General features: G+C 35.6%; 1 protein-coding gene across 25 annotated transcripts in view; it reads left to right on the top strand.

Annotated features, from left to right (window-relative positions):
* The window catches only part of PSPC1 (paraspeckle component 1), a 103299-nt gene that overhangs the window by 29027 nt on the left and 54086 nt on the right, over window positions 1-20186 (top strand). For all 25 annotated transcript variants that reach the window (XR_011527727.1, XR_011527725.1, XR_011527723.1 and 22 more), the window contains exons 5-6: window positions 6411-6495; window positions 14169-14274. Coding sequence is in view for 2 of the 25 variants with exons in the window: in XM_070577771.1 (XP_070433872.1) it covers window positions 6411-6495; window positions 14169-14274 (191 nt within the window). In the remaining 23 variants the exon portion in view is untranslated. The remainder of the gene's footprint in view (window positions 1-6410; window positions 6496-14168; window positions 14275-20186) is intronic.

Genomic DNA, 20186 nt, shown 5'->3' with positions numbered 1-20186 from the left:
CTTCTTAATAATATTTTAGTTTATAGTATTAGAAAAGCACATTGCTTAGTATATCCTATTCCTTGCTTCTGGGTTTACTTCCGCTGAAGTACATCTTCTATTTATTTCAGCGAAAGTATGCAGGTGATAAAAGCACTTCAGTATTAGTTTGTTTAAAAAATCTACAATTTTATTTTTTTGTTCTACAATTTTATATTTCATCCAGCGTTTCTAAGAGTGTATTCAGATCAAGGAGTTAAGGTAACCTTAGTTGTGTGGCTCTGCAGAAGTGCAGAACTCTCTAGTTGACCTATCAGGGAAGTAGAGAGCTCAAATAGTACAGAAAAGGTGCCCCCTTCTGTGTGCCCACCTGGTTTCTTGTGATAATCACTGTTTCTTCTTTGTATTACTTTTTAAAATTTATTTTCAAGATTTTTTTGGTGAGGAAGAATCGCTCTGAGTTAACATCTGTTGCCAATCTTCATCTTGTTTTTCTTTTTTTTTGACTTTTCTTTCTTTTTGGTGAGGAAGATTGGCCCTGAGCTAACGTCTGTGCCAGTCTTCCTCTATTTTGTATGTGGGATGCTGCCTCAGCATGGCTTGATGAGTGGTGTGTGGGTCCACACCTGGGAACTGAACCTGCAGACTCCAGGCTGCTGAAGCAGTGTGTGTAAACTTGACAACTATGCCATCAGGCCAGCCCTAATCTTCCTCTTTTTTTTTTTTTTTTTTAAGGAAGATTAGCCCTGAACTAACATCGTGCCATCTTCCTCTACTTTATATGTGGGATGCCTGCCACAGCATGGCTTGATAAGCGGTGCATAGATCTGTGCCTGGGATCCAACCTGGCAAACCCTGGGCCGCTGAAGTGGAGCATGCTAACTTAACCGCTATGCCACTGGGCTGGCCCCCCCTCTTTTTTTGCTTGAGAAAAATTAGTCTTGAGCTAACATCTGTGCCAGTCTTCTCTGTTTTGTATGTGGGTTGCTGCCACAGCATGGCTTGATGAGTGGTGTACATCTGAACCCGGGATTCGAACCCGTGAACCTGGGCTGCTGAAATGAAATGTGCCAGACTTAACCACTATGCCATGTGGCTGGCCCCTCTTCTATAGTTTAACAGTTTCTTTTGTATCCTTTAATGAAAAGAAATCGTGCATATGTCAGTAAATATGTGTCTGTATATTTATTTTAACCAGAAAAAAACTCCTATTTATTTTCTTCTGCACTTTACTTTTTGACTTTCTATGTAAGTACATACATATAGATCTGCTTCATTTTTTTAAATGGTTGTACCACATTCTGTTAAATGACTGTAAATTTAACTCATCTATGGAATATCTACTTCTCTTTCCAGTTTGTTAGTAAAAACAATGCTGCAATGTGTATTTATATATATATCTTTGCAAATTTTTGTAAATATCGATTCTTATTTGGCATACCAGTACCTCTTAATAATTTCTTCATTTATACTTTATTGATGTTTATTTAGTCCTTTCTGGATCCAAATCCTATTACGCTTATTACAGGTAATTGTTTTCCTTTTCCATCTGTTTCTGATCATCGGTATAGGAGGCAGTTCCTGAATTTTCTTCATGGTTATTTTTGTATTATCTTTGTTAACTGTGATTATGTAACTCTCAGTAGGTAATATAAACTCTGCCATGCATTTTGCTGTTAGTCTCTCCTCTTCCACCACTGAGTTTTTGATTATATTAAAATTCTTTATATATGCCTTTGTATTGATAAATCAAGTAATGGAAGTATATTTATTTCCTTTAAATGTTATCTTTTGATTCCTGATTACCAAAGAAAAAAGAATGAGGAAGTAGGCATGTTTGGTTTTTCCTTCGTTCTCTTTTCCTCTCAGCTTTTTTCTATTTTGCTTCTGTTTGTCTGGATTTATGACACTGACTTAATGTTGTTTTAAGTATAAAAGCTGCTTTTGTTTGTTTATTTATTTTGATGAGAACATTTAATTTCTACTCTCTTACCAACTTTGAATTATACATTACAGTGGAATCCCATGTTATACGTATTAGACCTTTAGGCCTTATTCACTTTATAGCTGAGAGTTTGTATCCTTTTACCAACCTCTGTCTGTTTCCACCACCTCTCAGCCCTTGGTAACCACTTTTCTACTTTGTTTTCCTATGCGTTTGACTTCTTTTAGATTCCATATCTAACTTATACCGTGTAGTATTTGTCAGTCTGGCATATTTCCCTGAGTATAATGCCCTCAAGGTCCATCGCTGTTGTTGCAAAGGGCAGAGTTTCCTTTTCTCATGGCTGAATAATATTCCGTTGTGTGAGTGTGTATATATATATACCACACTGTGTGTATATCTGTGTCTATATACTACATTGTATATACATACACCACGTTATCTTTATCCGTTCATCTGTTATTGGATGGTTGTTTCCATATATTGGCTATTGTGAATAATGCTACAGTGAACATGGAACTGCAGATACCACTTCGATATCCTGTTTCCATTTTGACTCAATGTTCTTTAACCATAATCCTCATACATGTTTAAATTTTGACTGTATTTTAAATAGGTTGAGTCATGTCTTTTCTCTTGTTCACCTGATTGTCTGATGTTGATCAGCTTTCATGATTCCTTTAACAAGGCTTCACAGAAACAATGTTCTTAGAGTTCTTCCATGTTCTAAAATATTATCTGTGATCCTTGTACTTTAAACTGGTACTTGAATGATACAACATTTATGGATCTTATCCCTCTTCCTTTCTTGAGTACTTGATAGCATGTTTGATTGTCGTCTTGCGTTGAATGTTTGTGGGGAAGTCTGAGGTAAGCCTGAGTTTTTTCCCTCTTGTAAGTGACTTGATCCTTTTACCAGGCTTCCATATGAATTCTTTCTTTTTACAGTCCACTAACTTATCCAGTGTGTGTCCCCCCCCAACTTTTTGTTATGAGAAGTTTTAAATGTAAAAAAGTTGAGGACGTGAGGGTGATCTGTCTGTGACGTCTGTCACCCCATTGATCACCAGGGTTGCTTTGGCTGATCCAGCTGGCTAGGCAGGTGTCCCCTTCCTCCCTTCCCACTCCACGTGTGTCCCTCCATGCTCCATGTGCGTCCCTCCTGAAGCTACACACTAGTTTGAAGAGGACGACGTTCCCTGGTAGAGGAGGACCAGTTTTTGGTCAAGGGTACACAAGTAGCTGCGTTTCCCTGCTAAAACGTCCAGACAAGCTCTCAAGGTCATTTGTAGGAGAATGTAGGGTAGTCACCCTTTCAAAGACTCCAGACACATGCAAATGAGGTGCAGTGTGTGGCAGTTTAAAAAGAAAAGGAAGAAAAAAGTTGAAGGAATTTTAAGGTGTTCACCACTTAGATTCTATGTTTAAAATTTTGCCATACTTGCTTTATTACATCTTTTCATCTGTTCATTCTTGTATTCAAGATATATCTTCTACACCATAATATTTTAATTTTTCCTTGGGACTAGATATGCCCTTTCAATTCTTGTATTTCTAGAAAGTATAATTGTTGGGTCAGAGAGCGTGCCTTCGGTTTTCATGATTTGAAGGATATTAAGTTGAGAAAACAATTTCTTATATTCTAGCAAATTAAACTTCGAATTTATATTTCCCTCTGTTCCCTTTTGCCATATACCCATGTTTATAATATAATGAAATTATAGTATAGATATAGTTTTATGTTCTTTTATCATTAAATCTGTTAGGTAGGGTGTGGCCCAGTGATGCAGCGGTTAAGTGTGCACGTTCCACCTTGGCGGCCCGGGGTTCGCCAGGTCGCATCCTGACTGCGGACATGGCACCGCTTGGCAAGCCATGCTGTGGTAGGCGTCCCACATAGAAAGTAGAGGAAGATGGGCACAGATGTTAGCTCAGGGCCAGTCTTCCTCGGCAAAAAGCAGAGGACTGGCAGCAGATGTTAGTTTAGGGCTAATGTTCCTCAAAAAAAAAAAAATCTGTTAGGTAAACGTTTTTAAATATTGTTTGGTCTAGTAATAAGTAGTCCCACAGCTGATGTCTTCATGTTAATGGGTGCCTTTGGATTTTCTTTTAAGAAAAATTCTATGAGTGTGATTTACTGGATCAGAAGATAAACATGTCTAGTTATATATATTTTTTGGTAACGTTCCCCTCAGAAAGATATTATCATGGCAGTGTACAAATATATAAACTGTAGTGAAATTTCAGGAGCTTTGAATAGTAGCAACTTACAGAAATAATTTAGTAAATGTAAAATGGCAGTTTTAAGTTGATAGTCCTCCTTCTTAGTATCAGATAATGTGTTTATCTGATAATTTGATTGTCAGATCTTTTGAGCTAATTAGTATACCAATGTTACAAGTGAGGAAATATGATCTGAGAGGTTTAAAGCAGCTTTCTCAATGGGCACAGCTTAAAAGAAGATCCAGCTGTCAGCAAACAAACATTCATGTTCTTGTCTTACTCCTTTTCATGGAAGAAAATGTAATGCATATTTTAAAATTTATTATTATATATGGTAAGAAGTCCCTGAGTTAAGAGCAGCTAACCTACAAAACTATGATAAAATTGTTACAGGATATACTGGATTGACTTTTCTTGAATAATGTATGATTGTAGGACATTTTCCAGACTGGCTTATTGAAGCATTTCCTCGTAGGAATATAAGTAGATTATGTATTTTTGGTCTCTACTACATTTCTCGAGCTAAAGTAATTATATGATAGTTATATGATTCTCAGTGTTGGTTGCACAATGGAGTCATCTAGGAGGCTTCAAGAAAATACCAATATCCGCTCCACATCCCAAGAAATTTTTATTTAATTGGTCTATGATTACAAAGTACTTAAAAATTCTGATGAGCAGTTAAGGTTGACGACTAATGGTATAAATGTTTAAAATCATTGTTGTCATGTTTAGTGGTTTTTTTTTTCTTTTCACTTTTTTCTCCCCAAATCCCCCCAGTACATAGTTGTATATTTTTTTAGTTGTGGTCCTTCTAGTTGTGCTCTGTGGGACGCCGCCTCAGCCTGGCTTGACGAGCGGTGCCATGTCGGCGCCCAGGATCCAAACCAAGGAAACCCTGGGCCGCCACAGTGGAGCATGCAAACTTAACCACTGGGCCACGGGGCCTGCCCCTAATGGTTTTTGAGATAGCTAAGTGTTTTCTCAACTGGAATACTATCAGAATCACCTGGTTTCTACCCTGTATACCAAAAGGGACTTTCCTGAGCAGAGTCCCCAAATCTGTTTTTTAATTTTTATTTTTTAAGTTTCCCAGTTGAGTCTGATCATCCAGCTTTGGGATACTGGCATTTTGGAAAGAAGGAGTGATTTGGCTGTGTATCCCAGTTGAACCCTTAATAGCTGGATGGTTAGAGCACATTTATGATGTATCTGAATCTTTTTACCATGACATAATACGTAATTCAGTGTGTTTTCAGTCTGTAAAATGGTGAGGATAGTGTTTACCTTTTTAGGGTTGTGATACCTACCTTGTTACAGTTATGTTGTTAGGCTTACTGGTGCATGGAATGTTAACTGTAACTGCTAGTATTGTGTAAGTTCTGAAAACGACTTACTAAGAAACATTCAATTGAGATAAATTATGTTCATTTTAGAGATTTGAGATGATAAGGTGAGAGAAAAGGATGATAAAAGCAATCAATCATTGTGCCATCCAGAGTATTTTATTATTTTAATATTTTTTTAACCTATGCATATATGCACATGTAATTTGGTAAGATTACAAGTATTTTTAAGCACTGGGGAAGTTTATTACTCCTAGGATGTGCAAAACAAATGTACTTTTCATTATCTTTTATTACTCTGGAACTTCTGTTCTTGATGATACAGCAAGGATTGGTGACAGCAGGAATGCCTGTCTTGTTTAAAATGATCTTGTTTAAATCAATATTCAACCTTCCGCCCCCCTTCAAGAATTCAGTCCTCATTGCCCTCCTCATAATACATTGACTTAGTGCAGGAGGAATCTTTTGCTAATTATGTTGAGAGACATGTTCTTTGGGTTCTCACATGCCCTCTGCTGATGTCTCCCAAGGTATCTTTTTGGGCTTTGCACATGCTGCTGGAAAAAAATTCTAATTTGTATAAAAGTATGTAAGTGAGAATCTACCTACTATTTATTCTGTTTTTAGTATGTTCTAGGCCCTATGTTAAAACAGTTGCTACCCATTTTATTTTCTTAACATAAGGATAAATTTTATTATTCTCTTTATACACGTGAAGAAACGGGCCCACAAAAGGTATTGATTTGATTAATTACACAACTAGAAATCTTTCAATATAAAATGACATAATAAAACAAAAAGCTTGATGCATGAATATGAATAAGTTGCTAAATAAGTTGCCAGTAAAAGAGAATCTCTATACTTATAATAACAGAAAGGGAAGCTAAAAGTATTAATGTGTAATCAATATTTTATAGATCTAATGAGGCGTCAAGAAGAACTCAGACGCTTGGAAGAACTCAGAAACCAAGAGCTGCAAAAACGGAAACAAATACAACTGAGGTAAGAGAACATCCTTGTAACATATATGTGAATATATATAGTTTTCATTGTGTGTGTTATTAATAAAAGCTGCCCCCCCCGCCCATTATAAACAACTTGTACAAGTTGTATTGGAAAATACAGAAAAAAATAACAAAGTTGTCTATTTTTGACTGCACCTAGGGAATTACTCCACAAAGTAGCATAGTTGTTTATTATGAGTTTTTAGCTGGTTAAGGACGCTTAGCATACACTTTGAACTTACATAAGGAGCTTAGGTATTATTGTTTATAATTTATTGTAAGAATGCTCTATTATTTACTGGACCATTTTCCCAGAGGCACATATGTTTGTATTGCTCTTAGTTTCAACTTTTTCATGTGTATAACACTACTGTAAATGCCTTTATGCATCTTTGTGCTCCTGATAATTTGTTTAGAACAGATTTCTGGAAGTGGAATCTGTGGTGAAAATGGTATGGGCATTTAAAATCTCAGTACGTAATAGACAACTGTGATGGTCAACTTAAAATCTCTTACGTTATGTAAGAACGTTTTGGAGTGGTTGATCCAAGATGTATAGACAAAAATTAATAGCTTTCCTTGTACCTGCAATATTTAGTTGTGAAATATGAGATGGACATTACTCTTAAAAGTTTCAAAAATCATAATAATTAGGAATGTTATGAACAAAGCTATGATAGATTAAAGCAAACTTAAAATTTTGTTTTTGAAGGTGTTATAACAATATAAGTGCTTGTGGTGGGAAGGTGCTCATGGGAAATAAAAAATAAGGACAGGTAAAACTGAATGGGTGTGAAGTGTCTTCACAGTCTGGAGATAGGTAGTGTGCAGTATATTTTATTGTATTTTCTCCAACTTGTACCTGATTATATAAATGTATATAGTTCCGTTTTGGAACTACTCTAATTTTACTCTAACCTACTTAATCCCAAATCATGGTACTTTAACAGGCAGCATCAGCGTTCTAACTTGGGAGTTGTTTGAAACTTCAGAGTCTCAAACCTCCCCCAGAAATACTGAATCAGAGAATGTAGGAGTGGGGGCCGGCCCCCTGGCCGAGTGGTTAAGTTCCTACACTCCGCTTTGGTGGCCCAGGGTTTCCCCGGTTCGAATCCTGGGCGTGGACATGGCACCACTCATCAGGCCATGCTGAGGCGGTGTCCCACGTACCACAACTAGAAGGATCCACAACTAAAAATACACAACTATGAACCAGGGGGACTTTGGGGGAGAGAAAGGAAACATCTTAAAAAAAAAAAAAAAAGACAAAAGAAAATGTGAGAATGGACCCCAGCCACGTGTGCTTTAATAAATCCTCTTGGTGATACTAATGCATCACAAAGTTTGAAAACCACAATTGTATACAACTCCCCACATGAACTCCTTAGATGATGAGGGATTTTTTTTCAACTTCTCTCTTGTTGTTCCTTTTCCTATTATGTAAATATGTTAAAGTCTCTTCTACTTTTACAAAGAAAGGGAAGTCTCCCCTCCCCTAACATAAAATCATATCTGAATCCAGTTTTCTCCTCTTATATTTTCACTTGACAGCTAGACATTTATAATTAGTACCCTACCCTTAACATGCTGAAAAAAAAAATAATTAAAACCAAACAATGTGGGAGAACTCAACCCAAAATAGTGTCTAAAAATATAACAGATGGGGGGCCGGCCTCTTGGCACAGCACTTAAGTTCGTATGTTCCACTTCGGTGGCCCTGGGTTTGCCAGTTCAGATCCCAGGTGTGGACATGGCACCGCTTGGCAAGCCATGCTCTGGTAGGAGGTCCCACATATAAAGTAGAGGAAGATGGGCACGGATGTTAGCTCAGGGCCAGTCTTCCTCAGCAAAAAGAGGAGGGTTGGCAGCAGAGGTTAGCTCAGGGCTAATCTTCCTCAAACAAAAGAAAGAAAAAAGAAAAGTAACAGATGGGGGCCAGCCCCGTGGCTGAGTGATTAGGTTCGCATGCTCTACTTTGGTGGCCCAGGGTTTCGCCGTTCAGATCCTGGGTACAGACATGGCACCGCGTCTCAGGCCACACTGAGGCAGTGTCTCACATGCCACAACTAGGACCCACAACTAAAATAGACAACTATGTATTGGTGGGATTTGGGGAGAAAAAGCAGGAAAAAAAAAAGATTGGCAGCAGTTGTTAGCTCAGGTGCCAATCTTTAAAAAAAAAAAGCAAAAAATAACAGATGAACGTTCCTATATTACATTGGATAACATTATCACACTGATAAGAGATGGGAAGAAAATAAAGAACTGAAATAACTTTGGAAAACAGTATCTTGACTGGATACTATAGGCTGATGACAAGAAGACCAGTATATAAATTCTGTAATCTAGTTAGTAAACATGTTTCTCATAGAGATAGGGGTTAATATTTCTGAAACTACTTTTTTTCCATAAGACTTTCTGATCAGATCTTTATTGAAAATAATGTGTATACTTTTGTAAGTGAACAAATTAATAAACATAGATAATGAGACCCACGTTTCTCATTGTTGCAGAAAGAAAGAGAGCGAGGAGAAAGGCTAAGATTAAACTGAATCCTGTGGTGTCGAATTGGAATCATAGATATCAGTATGAACTTAGTGGTATTTAGTGTAGACAGATGTAGAAATATAGACGTGTGTTATGTATCTATGCCTGTGTTCTTATACATACGTATATTTCATAGCCCTGTCCACCTAGAAGCAGTGATGTCTCAGTAACAGTGCGCACATCTAGTGGTCAGATTTTTGTGTCAAAACACTGTCCTCCAATAAAAGAAACTAGGGTTTTTGGAAAAGTGGTTGATTCCAGGACTGAAAAGTCCAAGATGAGCCTGGAATATGTTGCACCAAAGAGTAAGAAAGTACTCAAAAAAGAATGGGCTGTGTTGAAAGAACACAGAAACGAAACTGAAAGAGCTCCTAATGGCCAAAGTTGGAACAATTTCAACAACAAAATAAAAAATGATAGTATTAGATTTTAAAGATTTTATTTTTCCTTTTTCTCCCTGAAGCCCCCCAGTACATAGTTATATATTTTAGTTATGGGTCCTTCTAATTGTGGCATGTGGGACAGCATGGCCTAAGGAGTGGTGCCATGTCCACGCCCAGGACCCGAACCGGTGAAACCTTGGGCCACCGAAGCGGAGTATGTGAACTTAACCACTGGGCCATGGGGCTGGCCCCATCTGAGGTTTTCTTGACAAAAATTTATCACATTATGCCAGTCATGAGAAAACTTAAACCGAAATTGAAGGACATTCTACAAAAATAATCAGTTCTCTTTAAGTTCATCAAAGACCAGGAAAGACTGAACTGTCACAGACTAGAAGAGATTAAGGGGAAATAATAATTAAATGCCATGCGGGTTTCTGGGTAGGGTCCTGGAACAAAGGAGAGATGTTAGTGGGGAAAGTGGTGACATTTGAGTAAGATGTGTAGTTATCTGTAGTGTTGTACCAGTGCTAATTTCTGGTTTTCATAATAGTACTATAGTTATGTAGGAGGCTAATATTAGGGGATGCTGCATGAGGAATATATAGGAATTGTACTATTTTTGCAACTTTTCTGTAAATTTAAAGTTAGAAATAAATAAAAAAAATACCCCAGGTATTGGGGATACAGTGGGAACAAAAGACACAAGCTCTGCCACTGTAGAACTTACTGTAATATAGGAGGGAGGCAGACATTATTTGGAATGATCAGATTGTTAAAAAGAAAGTGAAGTGCACGAAAATAGTATGGAGTACTTACTGGAATTTTTCATTGGTTGCCCAGTCTCAGCATAGGTGGAATACTGGTTTCTTGATGTGATAAGAATTCTCTGTACATGGTAATTTTTCATTGAATGGTTTTTCATTAATTTTATTTACTCTTCAGGGGTATATCAGATTCAGTTTGAAATTCAGATAAGTGTGTACTAACAGTAAAAATACCTCAACAGTTAGGTGACAGTTCGATGGGTAACCTTATGCTTGGCTATGTTCAAGCAGATACAGGCAGTGATAAATCTGTCAACAGTCTTAACCTGTGCATAGTGGCTGGGGAGGTTCTTTTCAAATTAACTTTAAGAATCTTGATTTAAGACATGTGAACAGCTTGTCTTAAAATTGAGCAGTTTTGCAGCATGTATCAGGGAAAGGGGAAAAGTTGTGTCTTGGAACTTAATCATCAAATATATTCTGTACTTGCAAGACAAAGCAAGTAAAGAAAACTAGAGCAGTTAAACTGAAGAGATTTATCTAACTGAGGCTGCTGCCACATAAGGTAGCTTTAATTGTTAGCAAGTAGAGTTTGGATTCTGCATTTTTGGTTTACGTTAGTTGGAAGATTGAAAAAACTGGTTTAAGAAAGTGTATTTTGAGAGAAATTGTGTAATTTGGAGTGTACAAGTTTCTGGTTTTCCCTTCAACGCTACAAATTACTTTGTTTTTTATGGGTCACTTAATTCTTTAGAGGCTGTAGCCATGAAGAAGGAAGACCAGGCAAGCTGGTTCAAGCTGGGACTTGACCATGCCGTAGTTGTTCGTTTGTTTTGTTTGTTCGTTTATTCCTTGGTTGCTTTTCTCACCACCCTCCTCCTTGCTCACCTACCCAAATACCCGTTCTTCCCCTATTTATGTCATTGGACATAGAAAGATTGTATGATGTACTAAGCCCTCTGGTTTGTGTGGAGGGCATAGCGCTGAACAGGAACAGGAGCAAGGTGTTTTTATCCGTTAGTCGTATCAGAGCTTAGTGCCTAGAACCTCTCAGTTTTTCAAAGTCCTGCAAAAATAAGAGAACTGAAAATAATTAGTGGGCTTCACATTAAATTGTAAAATTGAGGTTTTATCAGTTTCCAATTAAATATAAAATGAAGGCTGTTAAAATTTGTCACACTTCTTTACTTATTAGTTCCATTTGTGAATATAACCTAGGATGTTATCCTTGACCAGAAGAGACATTAAATATAAAAATGATCATGAAAGTATCTTGTGGAATAGAATAAATTAAAAGCAAACATATATATATATATACAATAGGTAATGTTTCTGTATGCTGTCTGTAAATTTAGATCATGGAATTGTCAGTGTGGTGTAATCACAACTTAGTTCAAAATAAAATAGAAATTCTGGGATTTATAGACCAAGGAATGGAGGGAGAAAAATACCTAAGTTTTAATGTGATTTTACCTTTTACTATGTATTTTTTTCTCCTGATTTGTAAATCTAGTCTCACATTTTATGAGAAAAAAATTGTTTTAACGATAGGAGAAGTCCATTATAAGTTCTGTTTGAAATACTTTATTTGGTTTTTATTAAAATGTTATGGCAATACATATTTAAAACAAAACTCACATGATACATATGTGTATAAAATAAAACGGGCAATCCTCTTATTCCTCAAATTATTCTCGTGTGATATAAACTTTTTCATACCCTCTTCTGTGCTCATAGAAATGATTTTTAAAAGCAGTAATAGGAATACCATTCTTTTACTTGCCTTTTTTCTAACAATTGTGCCTTAGACGTTCTTTCATGTCACTGAATGCAAATCTACCTCTTTTTAACAGTTATATTATGTTCTTTGGCACCACTGAACCATAATTGTCACTCATTTATAATTGATTGCGTCTTTAAGCTTTTGCCTTTAATGAATGCCCTAGTGCATATCTGTGTGTACATACATCCCAGCGCACTTGTGCAGATATTTCTGTTCACTTTACTGGCAGTGGACTTTCACGTTTAAAATTATATTATGTGCCACAACTTGGTCCTCAACAATGTCATTATTGCAATTCTGAAGATCAAAACCTTTGAAAACCAAAAGCTTTTTCATGTATCATTCATTGGCTGGATCGGATATGAGCCTATTTGATGCTAAAACATGACCTGCACTTCGGTTGTGGGTCATGTCACACCTATAGTATTTCCACAGAATATGAATTTTTATCTTACTGCAGAGATGTTAATGTGGTTGATTTATTGGGTCCTGCCTCTGATACCACTGGGGATGTAATAATAGTATAACCTTTTTAAAATTGGAAAAACTCAGTTTCAGAACACGTGTCTTTAGAGTTTTTGGATAAGGGAATTTTTAACCTGTACTTGTATGCACTTTTCAACAGTTAAGAATGCGAAAGTATTTTCTGTTTTTAATTTAATTTTATTTTATTATTACTACTTTTTTATTTATTTTTTTTTTGTGAGGCAGATTAGCCCTGAGCTCACATCTGCCACCAGTCCTCCTCCTTTTGCTGAGGAAGACTGCCCTGAGCTAACATCTGGCCCATCTTCCTCTACTTGATACGTGGATGCTGCCATAGCAAGGCTTGCCAAGCATTTTGTAGATCCGCACCTGGGGTCTGAACTGGAGAACCCCGGGCTGGCGAAGCGGGAACGAGCAAAACCTAACCACTGTGCCACCAGACTGGCCCCATGAAAGTACTTTCTTGATAGTAAAATTTATGATTATGTTAATATCAAGGAAGTGGATTAACCTGTTTACTTGAATGTTCAAGTTACTTTGAATAGAGTTGTATATTGGGGGGGTTAAACAAGAATCGTAAAATAGCCCAGATTTTGCTTGAAAATCCTTGGAAACAGTGTTTTGTTACTTGCATATGGTCTGACATGAAGTTCTAACAGCAGGTTTTTCTCCTGGCTGTGGGAGACATCATCGTTTCTTTTGGTTCATGGACTTAGGTTTAGGAAGAGCGTTGTAGAACAAGAAAAGGATCTTGAAATTCGAGTATTACATTCAGTGAAGAAAGGTATTTATAAGAGTAACCTGGCAAATGAAATCTACTGAGGGGCATCACTATTATATAGTCTTCATTATTTAAATTACTTTTTTGGTTTTGAGTGGAGGGCATGTATATATTTTAATTTGCATTGATTTAAATGTCAATATAATATAATTTTATAGGTTTTCCCTTTTAATCATATTATAAATAATTACTGATTTAATGGTAATCCTGCACACATAGATAGTTTTTCTGCATGCTTGATGAATATACCTCTGGGGCAGAGGTTGGGAAACTTGTTCTGTGAAAGGGCTAGATAGTAAATAATTTAGGCTTTGCAGATCGTATATTCTCTGTCTCAACTACTCCACACTGTACTAGCCTGAGGTTAGTCATAGACAGTAGGTGAATTATTGTCCTATAAAACTTACTTTACAAAAGCAGATAGTAGGCTGACACCTGCTCTGAGGGACCTCCTCAGCGGGTTGATGAAATGGAGGAGACAGGGTTTGTTAAGGCTTCCTTCTACACATGATAGAATCATTGTCCAGGCAGTCTGGTCCTCTGCAGTGGATAGGTCTGAGTGTCTTTAAGAACTCTCTCGTGCCAGTGATAGATCCCAGGTTATTTTTCTTTATACAGTAGTAGAGTACATTTGAGCTCTTGGACTCCCAGTTTCTTGTCTGTAAGCATGTAAACTACCCTGGTTATATGTTGTTACTTTATTTTTTTGATTTACCCTAGTTAAGTTACTTTATTTCCTTGGTTTACTTGATTTATTAAAGGCTTAGAGCAACATAGAAGAAGGAAGGTAAATGTAGTAAGCCCATAATTATTCACAGATTTGGCAAAATGTAACTTGTATAAATGATTGTTTTACCTGAAATAAACTACTCAATTATGGCCTCATGTCAACCATGCTGAAATTTGTATCTGAAAATCTTTCAGACATGAAGAAGAGCATCGTCGTCGTGAGGAGGAAATGATCCGACACAGAGAGCAGGAGGAACTTAGGCGACAGCAAGAGGGCTTTAAGCCAAACTATATGGAAAATGTAAGTAAAATACCAGTTAACTTAAATGATTTTATAGTGTCACGTGGATGATGTAGATTTAAAATTCTTTACATATTGCTTTATATAGTAATATATTTTCTAATCTTTCTGAATTTGTGATGTTTATGTTAAACTAATGATTTTCTTAACCTCTTTCAGGAAGTAAATTAAAATTAGTTTCTGAGATAATACTCATGTTTTATGAAATGGATGTTAAATTTTTCTCGATTTTACTTTATGTTTTTTAAATATATGCTTCTAAATTAGAAATCTTGATAAATCCATCATCTCTTCTTGACTGATTCACTGTTTACTAATGTTAAAAATTCGTTATTTTGGAAGATTTTAGACGTATGCAAAAGTATACTAGTATGTGCTCATAACCCACCCATAACAGTTATCAACACACGGCTGATCTTTTTCATCCTTAAATATACCCACTTTCCTGAATTATTTTGTGTGAAATCGGTGACCTCCTATGATTTCATTCATAAGTATTTCAGTATGTATCTCTAAAACGATAAGGACTCTTTTTAAAAATATCTTTATCATATCTTAAAAATGGTCAGTTATTTAATATTAACATGAAAGCCCACATCTGCCCAGGTCATAGAAGTTTTTTTTTTTTTTTACAATTGGTTTCTTCAAATTGGCTGATAAATACAGTCTTTTTAGTCTGTAGGTTTTCTCTCACTCTTTTTTTTTTCCCCCTTAATTTTTCAAGAAACATCCTTGTATAGATCACATCTCATATCCTGGATTTTGTTGGTTGTATCATCGTAGGGATATTTAACAGGTTTCTTTATCCTTGAGTTTCTCATAGACTGGAGTTAGTTCCAAAGACTTGATTGGACTTAGGTTTTTGTTTTAGGGAGGCAAAATGGTAGGACAAACAAGGATGCTTCAAATATGTTAAAATCCACAAGTTCTTAATGGCGACTAACAAAGTCTCCTTCACCTTAGATGAATGCCAGCTTAACAACACGTTCTGAAAAATATTTACTAGTGTTTTTTTCTATCTAGCTCTTCAAAAGCCATGATTCTTCAGTAAGTTTCTGAGGCTAAAACTATTAATTCAAAGCATTGGTGCCTTTTTTTCTGACCTTCTCTGTCCCTAGAAAAAATTTTAAACTTTTTTTATTAAAAAGAATACACAGTAAAATAAATCCTAACTTGTATAGCAACCAGAAAATTTTATCTTTCATCAAGTAGTAAATATCCTTTGAATGAAAATGTGGCATTTATATTCAGTTAGAAAAGTTTTTTATTATAAGTGACACTGAAAGTTTAATTTAATTGATTTTTAAATTCCTTTACCACATTAGTTGAGAAGGTTTTTTAAAGCATTGTAAATTTTTTTTTTTTAAGATTGGCACCTGAGCTAACAACTGTTGCCAGTCTTTTTTTGTTTTTTTTTCTTCTGCTTTTTCTCCCCAAATCCCCCCAGTACATAGTTGTATATTTTAGTTGTGGGTCCTTCTAGTTGTGGCGTGTGAGACACCGCCTCAACGTGGCCTGATGAGCGATGCCATGTCTGTACCCACGATCTGAACCGGCGAAACCTGGGCCTCCAAAGCAGAGGGTGCAAACTTAGCCACTCTGCCATGGGGCCAGCCCCTGTAAAATTTTTTTGAGTGATTTCTAGGATTATTTACAATTCTCTTTTCCTCCTTTGATACACAGCAGTTGCTTGGTGACATACTTTAAACTGTGGTCTTAAGTTTTTTGGTTGTTAGATTTGAACATAAATCTGTTGGATTTATCAATGTGTGAATATTTTATGATGTTATAAAAGAATGTGGAACTTAAAAAAAATACAGGCCATATTTTGAAAATTAGTAACCAGTGTCTTTATCTTCAAATATAATGAAGATGTACACCATGTGTGATATTTTTCTTAGAGAAACTTTATTTCGTTCCATTGAGAATTAAGAAATTTTTCCGAGTCTTTTTATGTACCTCAACATTTCTTTTGCTAAAGTGCTTACTTACAGTAAAGTTGGTGGAATTAGCTTTCTTAATATGTTGCTGGCATAAACTTTACATTCTTGGAGAGAATGTGTAGCTATTTGTAATAATGTCATAAACATAAATCATTTGGGGTATAGAAGGAAATGATCAAGTAAAATATATTCTGCTGCTAAACTTAAGTTGGCAATATCATAAAGTTGATTGCAGACTATTATTTGAAATCATTTCACAATTTTTAAAAACATATACCACTGTTTTTTATATGTTCTGTGGCATTTAATATAGTTATAATTAATTAAGCACAGATGGTTTTAACTTTACTTTTCTATTCAAAAACTATTTGGGAATTTTGCTGCAATTTAGAATGGAAACTACAAATTCTTATTTTAATTTAAAAACATTTGTATGTTGAAAATTCATTTTAATGGCAGGTAGTATTGTATAGATATCCAATGAACTTTGAGAATAAACTAGTTAGATATTTAAAAATACTCATGGTGGATTTATTGGCCTTTCAGAAATAGATTATTGTTTCACAAGATTATGCTCTTAGAAAATTTAGTTGATTATATATTTCAATATTAAGATATTTTGTTTTCAAGTAGTTACTTGAAGTATGTGTTGCATATTTGAAGCATCACAGATTAATATGGCTACAGCAGAGGTCTCCAAACTATAGCTCGGGCTCACTGCCCATTTTCATACCACCCTACCACAGAGCTGAGAATGGTGTTTATATTTAAGAGTTGTTGGATAACGAAAAAAATAAAAAGAATATTAGAGTATCTGTGACCCACAAAACCTAAGATACTTACTCTTTAGCCCTTTACAGAAAAAGTTTGCTGAACCCTAGGATACTGTGTTGCTGACTTTCTTTTATCTTTTATTTTTATTTTAATACTCACATGGGCCACATAAGTTACTATCTTCTTAATTTTCTGAAGAGAAACAGTATTTAAAATACTATGCAACAGTGTAATTAAATGTTTAAAGGAAAATACAGTCTTGGTTCTATTTTTAGATTAGAAATTATGAAATAGACCCAAGGTTTTCATCTATTTGGTGTCAGTTTTATTTGGTTCCTAGCTCCATAATGCTCGTTAACATAAACTAATCAAGTACTAAAGAAATACTAATAAAAAGCTCTTTGCAGGTCTTGACTATTTTGTGTTAATAGAAAGAACATTGAGGCAATTGTTACATCAGTTATTCTTCATTTACTTTAAAAACTGTCTGGAAAAAATTGTTAAACAAGTTTAATGTTTCTTTTTGTTTTTAAAAGCTTTGAAGTTAGGCCCTCTTATGTGCTTTCTCTTTTGTCACTGTTCAGTTTAAAGGGAGGAATCAAATGGTAAGTGTTCAGCTTGCCCAAGTACTAAGAGTAAAGTAGATTTACTTGGTTCATTTTAAGATACCACCTCTCACTTGTTTGTAATAGTCCTATTAGACATAGTCCAACACAACTAATAGTCTGGGCTTTGAAGTATAAAATAAATACTGATTTCCATATTTTTTATCTTGAATAATTTTTTTTAATGTAACAAAAGGTGAGGGTAAACACACATCGTGTCTGATTGTGTTTTCCTTTGTTAGCCTTCAGCTTTATCATAATTTTATAACGTGAGTATGTTTTTAAAGGTTTCAAGGATATGTCAGCAGTTCATCAATTAGAAGTTGTCAGTTTTATTTCATACCTTATTTCTCCTTAAAAGAGGTCAAACTCTTTGATAATAGCTCTGGTAATTATACGTTTATTTTTCGCTCCTCTGGCATACCACATCTTTGACTGCCATAACAATGTATATATTTTTATGGTGCGCCTTAATTACATTTAGGTTTATCTTCACCATAGTGTATGAGTGTATTTAAACCATTTTGTAGATAGTATTTACTAGGTTGAGATTTTCTACTCAACCACAATTTTATTGCTTTTGGACACATCACAAGAGGTTATTCTGTTAACAATAGCAATGTATAAGATTGTCTTTTATGATTGTCTTGTGATTGTTTTCATATTAAGTTGCTCCATTCATTGTAGATTAAGTAGTTTAAACGTTTCAGTACTGCAGCGTACCACTCTTTATTCATGGGTTGGGTTGGAGTAAGGGGGAAATTTTAATTAGAATATATTTTTTTTGTTTTTTTTGTTTTTGATTAGCCCAGGGCTAAGATCTGCTGCCAATCCTCCTCCCTTTCTTTTGAGGAAGATTGGTCCTGAGCTAACATCCGTGCCCATCTTCCTCTACTTTATATGTGGGGCGCCTGCCACATCATGGCTTGATAAGCAGTGCGTAGGCCCACACCCCTGATCTGAACCTGCAAAACCCGGGCTGCCGAAGTGTATTGTGTGAACTTAACCACTGCACCACTGGTCCAGCCCCTAGAATATTTTTTCAGTGCAGTTTCCTAGGGTAAACTTTGCTTTCCTGGGAAAATGATAATGTCATAAAAATATTTGTGTCATTCTAGCTTTAGTAGTTGTATCAAGTAGTTATAAAATACTTTGTTTAGGAAAATTTGAGCAGATTTTAGATATTACTTTGTTTTGAGAAGTTTCTTTTTCTGGTATGGTAAATATTAGTTTGATTTTTGTCAAGAAAAGAATAGCACTTCAGATCTGTTTCAAAATACATACATGAATTGATATTGAAGAGTTTTTATTCCTATTTGATTAGGTAGAAATAGCCCTGGATGTTTGAACACACGTGCATAATAAACCTGAATATAAATGTATTTTATATACTAAGGCAATAACTTGACCCAGGTATGTTCCTTTCAGCTGTTCCATTGTTGCTCCCCAGGATTACTAAACAGTGAGGCCAAAAGCATTAAGGAGATGCAGCCAGAGGCTAAGGGTGTGATTCCTCTTCCATGGTAATATTTTTCAAATAGTGCATATTAAACTCTCAGGGAGCTGTTTAAAAATGTGATTTCTTAGGTCTCCAACCTACAAATTGATTCGTTTTGGGGTCCAGTAGATTCTGATGTGTTGTCCATTGATCATGTTTTTGGCTAAATTCAGCAGTTTTTAATCCTTGCAGCATATCTATGGAACTTGAAAAAGAAAAATGCCTGAGATCTAATTTACTGAATATTTTGAAACTATGGGTCTGGGTTGGAGCCATGAGATTTGCATTTTAGAAAACTCTTCAGCTTGCTTCTTTTCATTAGCAAAGATAGAAAACCACTGGCCGTATGTTGAAATGAGAATAAAAGTATTTGAATTCTTATGGGACCTGGGAAGTTTGAGTAAAGATCTGAACACTGGCTGTTTTTGGAACAGTTTTATTGGAACACAGCCGTGTTTATGTTTTTTTTATGGCTGCCTTGCCCCAAAATAGAAGAGATGACTAGTTGACACAACTGTATGAGACTATCTCAAAACTGTAGGGCCTGCAAAGCCCTAGTTACTTTCTGGCATTTTACCAGAAAAGTTTGCTGACCCATAATCTAGGGCCAATCTGAGAGTTGGGGGGAATCTATAAAAAATTGATCAGCCGCAACTAGAATGGACCCACAACTAAAATATACAACTGTGTACTTGGGGCATTTGGGGAGAAAAAAGCAGGGGGAAAAAATTGATCATGTTAACCAAACTCATAAAGAATTTGTTAATTGAATTGCAAATTTATTAATTTATATGTTCTTTTCCAGTGTTTTTAGAAGGCTCATTGAGCAGAGCACCTCATATCCTATAACCAAGGTTCTTGAAGAATCCAGATTAGTGTTCAGATGGTTCATTGGTATTCATGGTTATAAATCAGAGCAAAAGTTATGGGAAGAACTGATAAAGTGTCACTGTCCCACAGCTGATATCTTGGAGTTCTCAAATCTTTTTTGTTTTAGTTAGTAAAGACATAAAGTATTGTTCTTTCAGATGTTATCTCCTCTTGATCAGTATTACCAGATTTGGCCTGTTATTTGATCATCTGTTTCTTTAT

The sequence above is a fragment of the Equus przewalskii genome, chromosome 16 (genome assembly GCF_037783145.1).
Source record: "Equus przewalskii isolate Varuska chromosome 16, EquPr2, whole genome shotgun sequence".
Lineage (NCBI taxonomy): Eukaryota > Metazoa > Chordata > Mammalia > Perissodactyla > Equidae > Equus > Equus przewalskii.
Note: the sequence above shows the minus strand (reverse complement) of the source record. Positions and strands in the feature narration are given on the sequence as shown.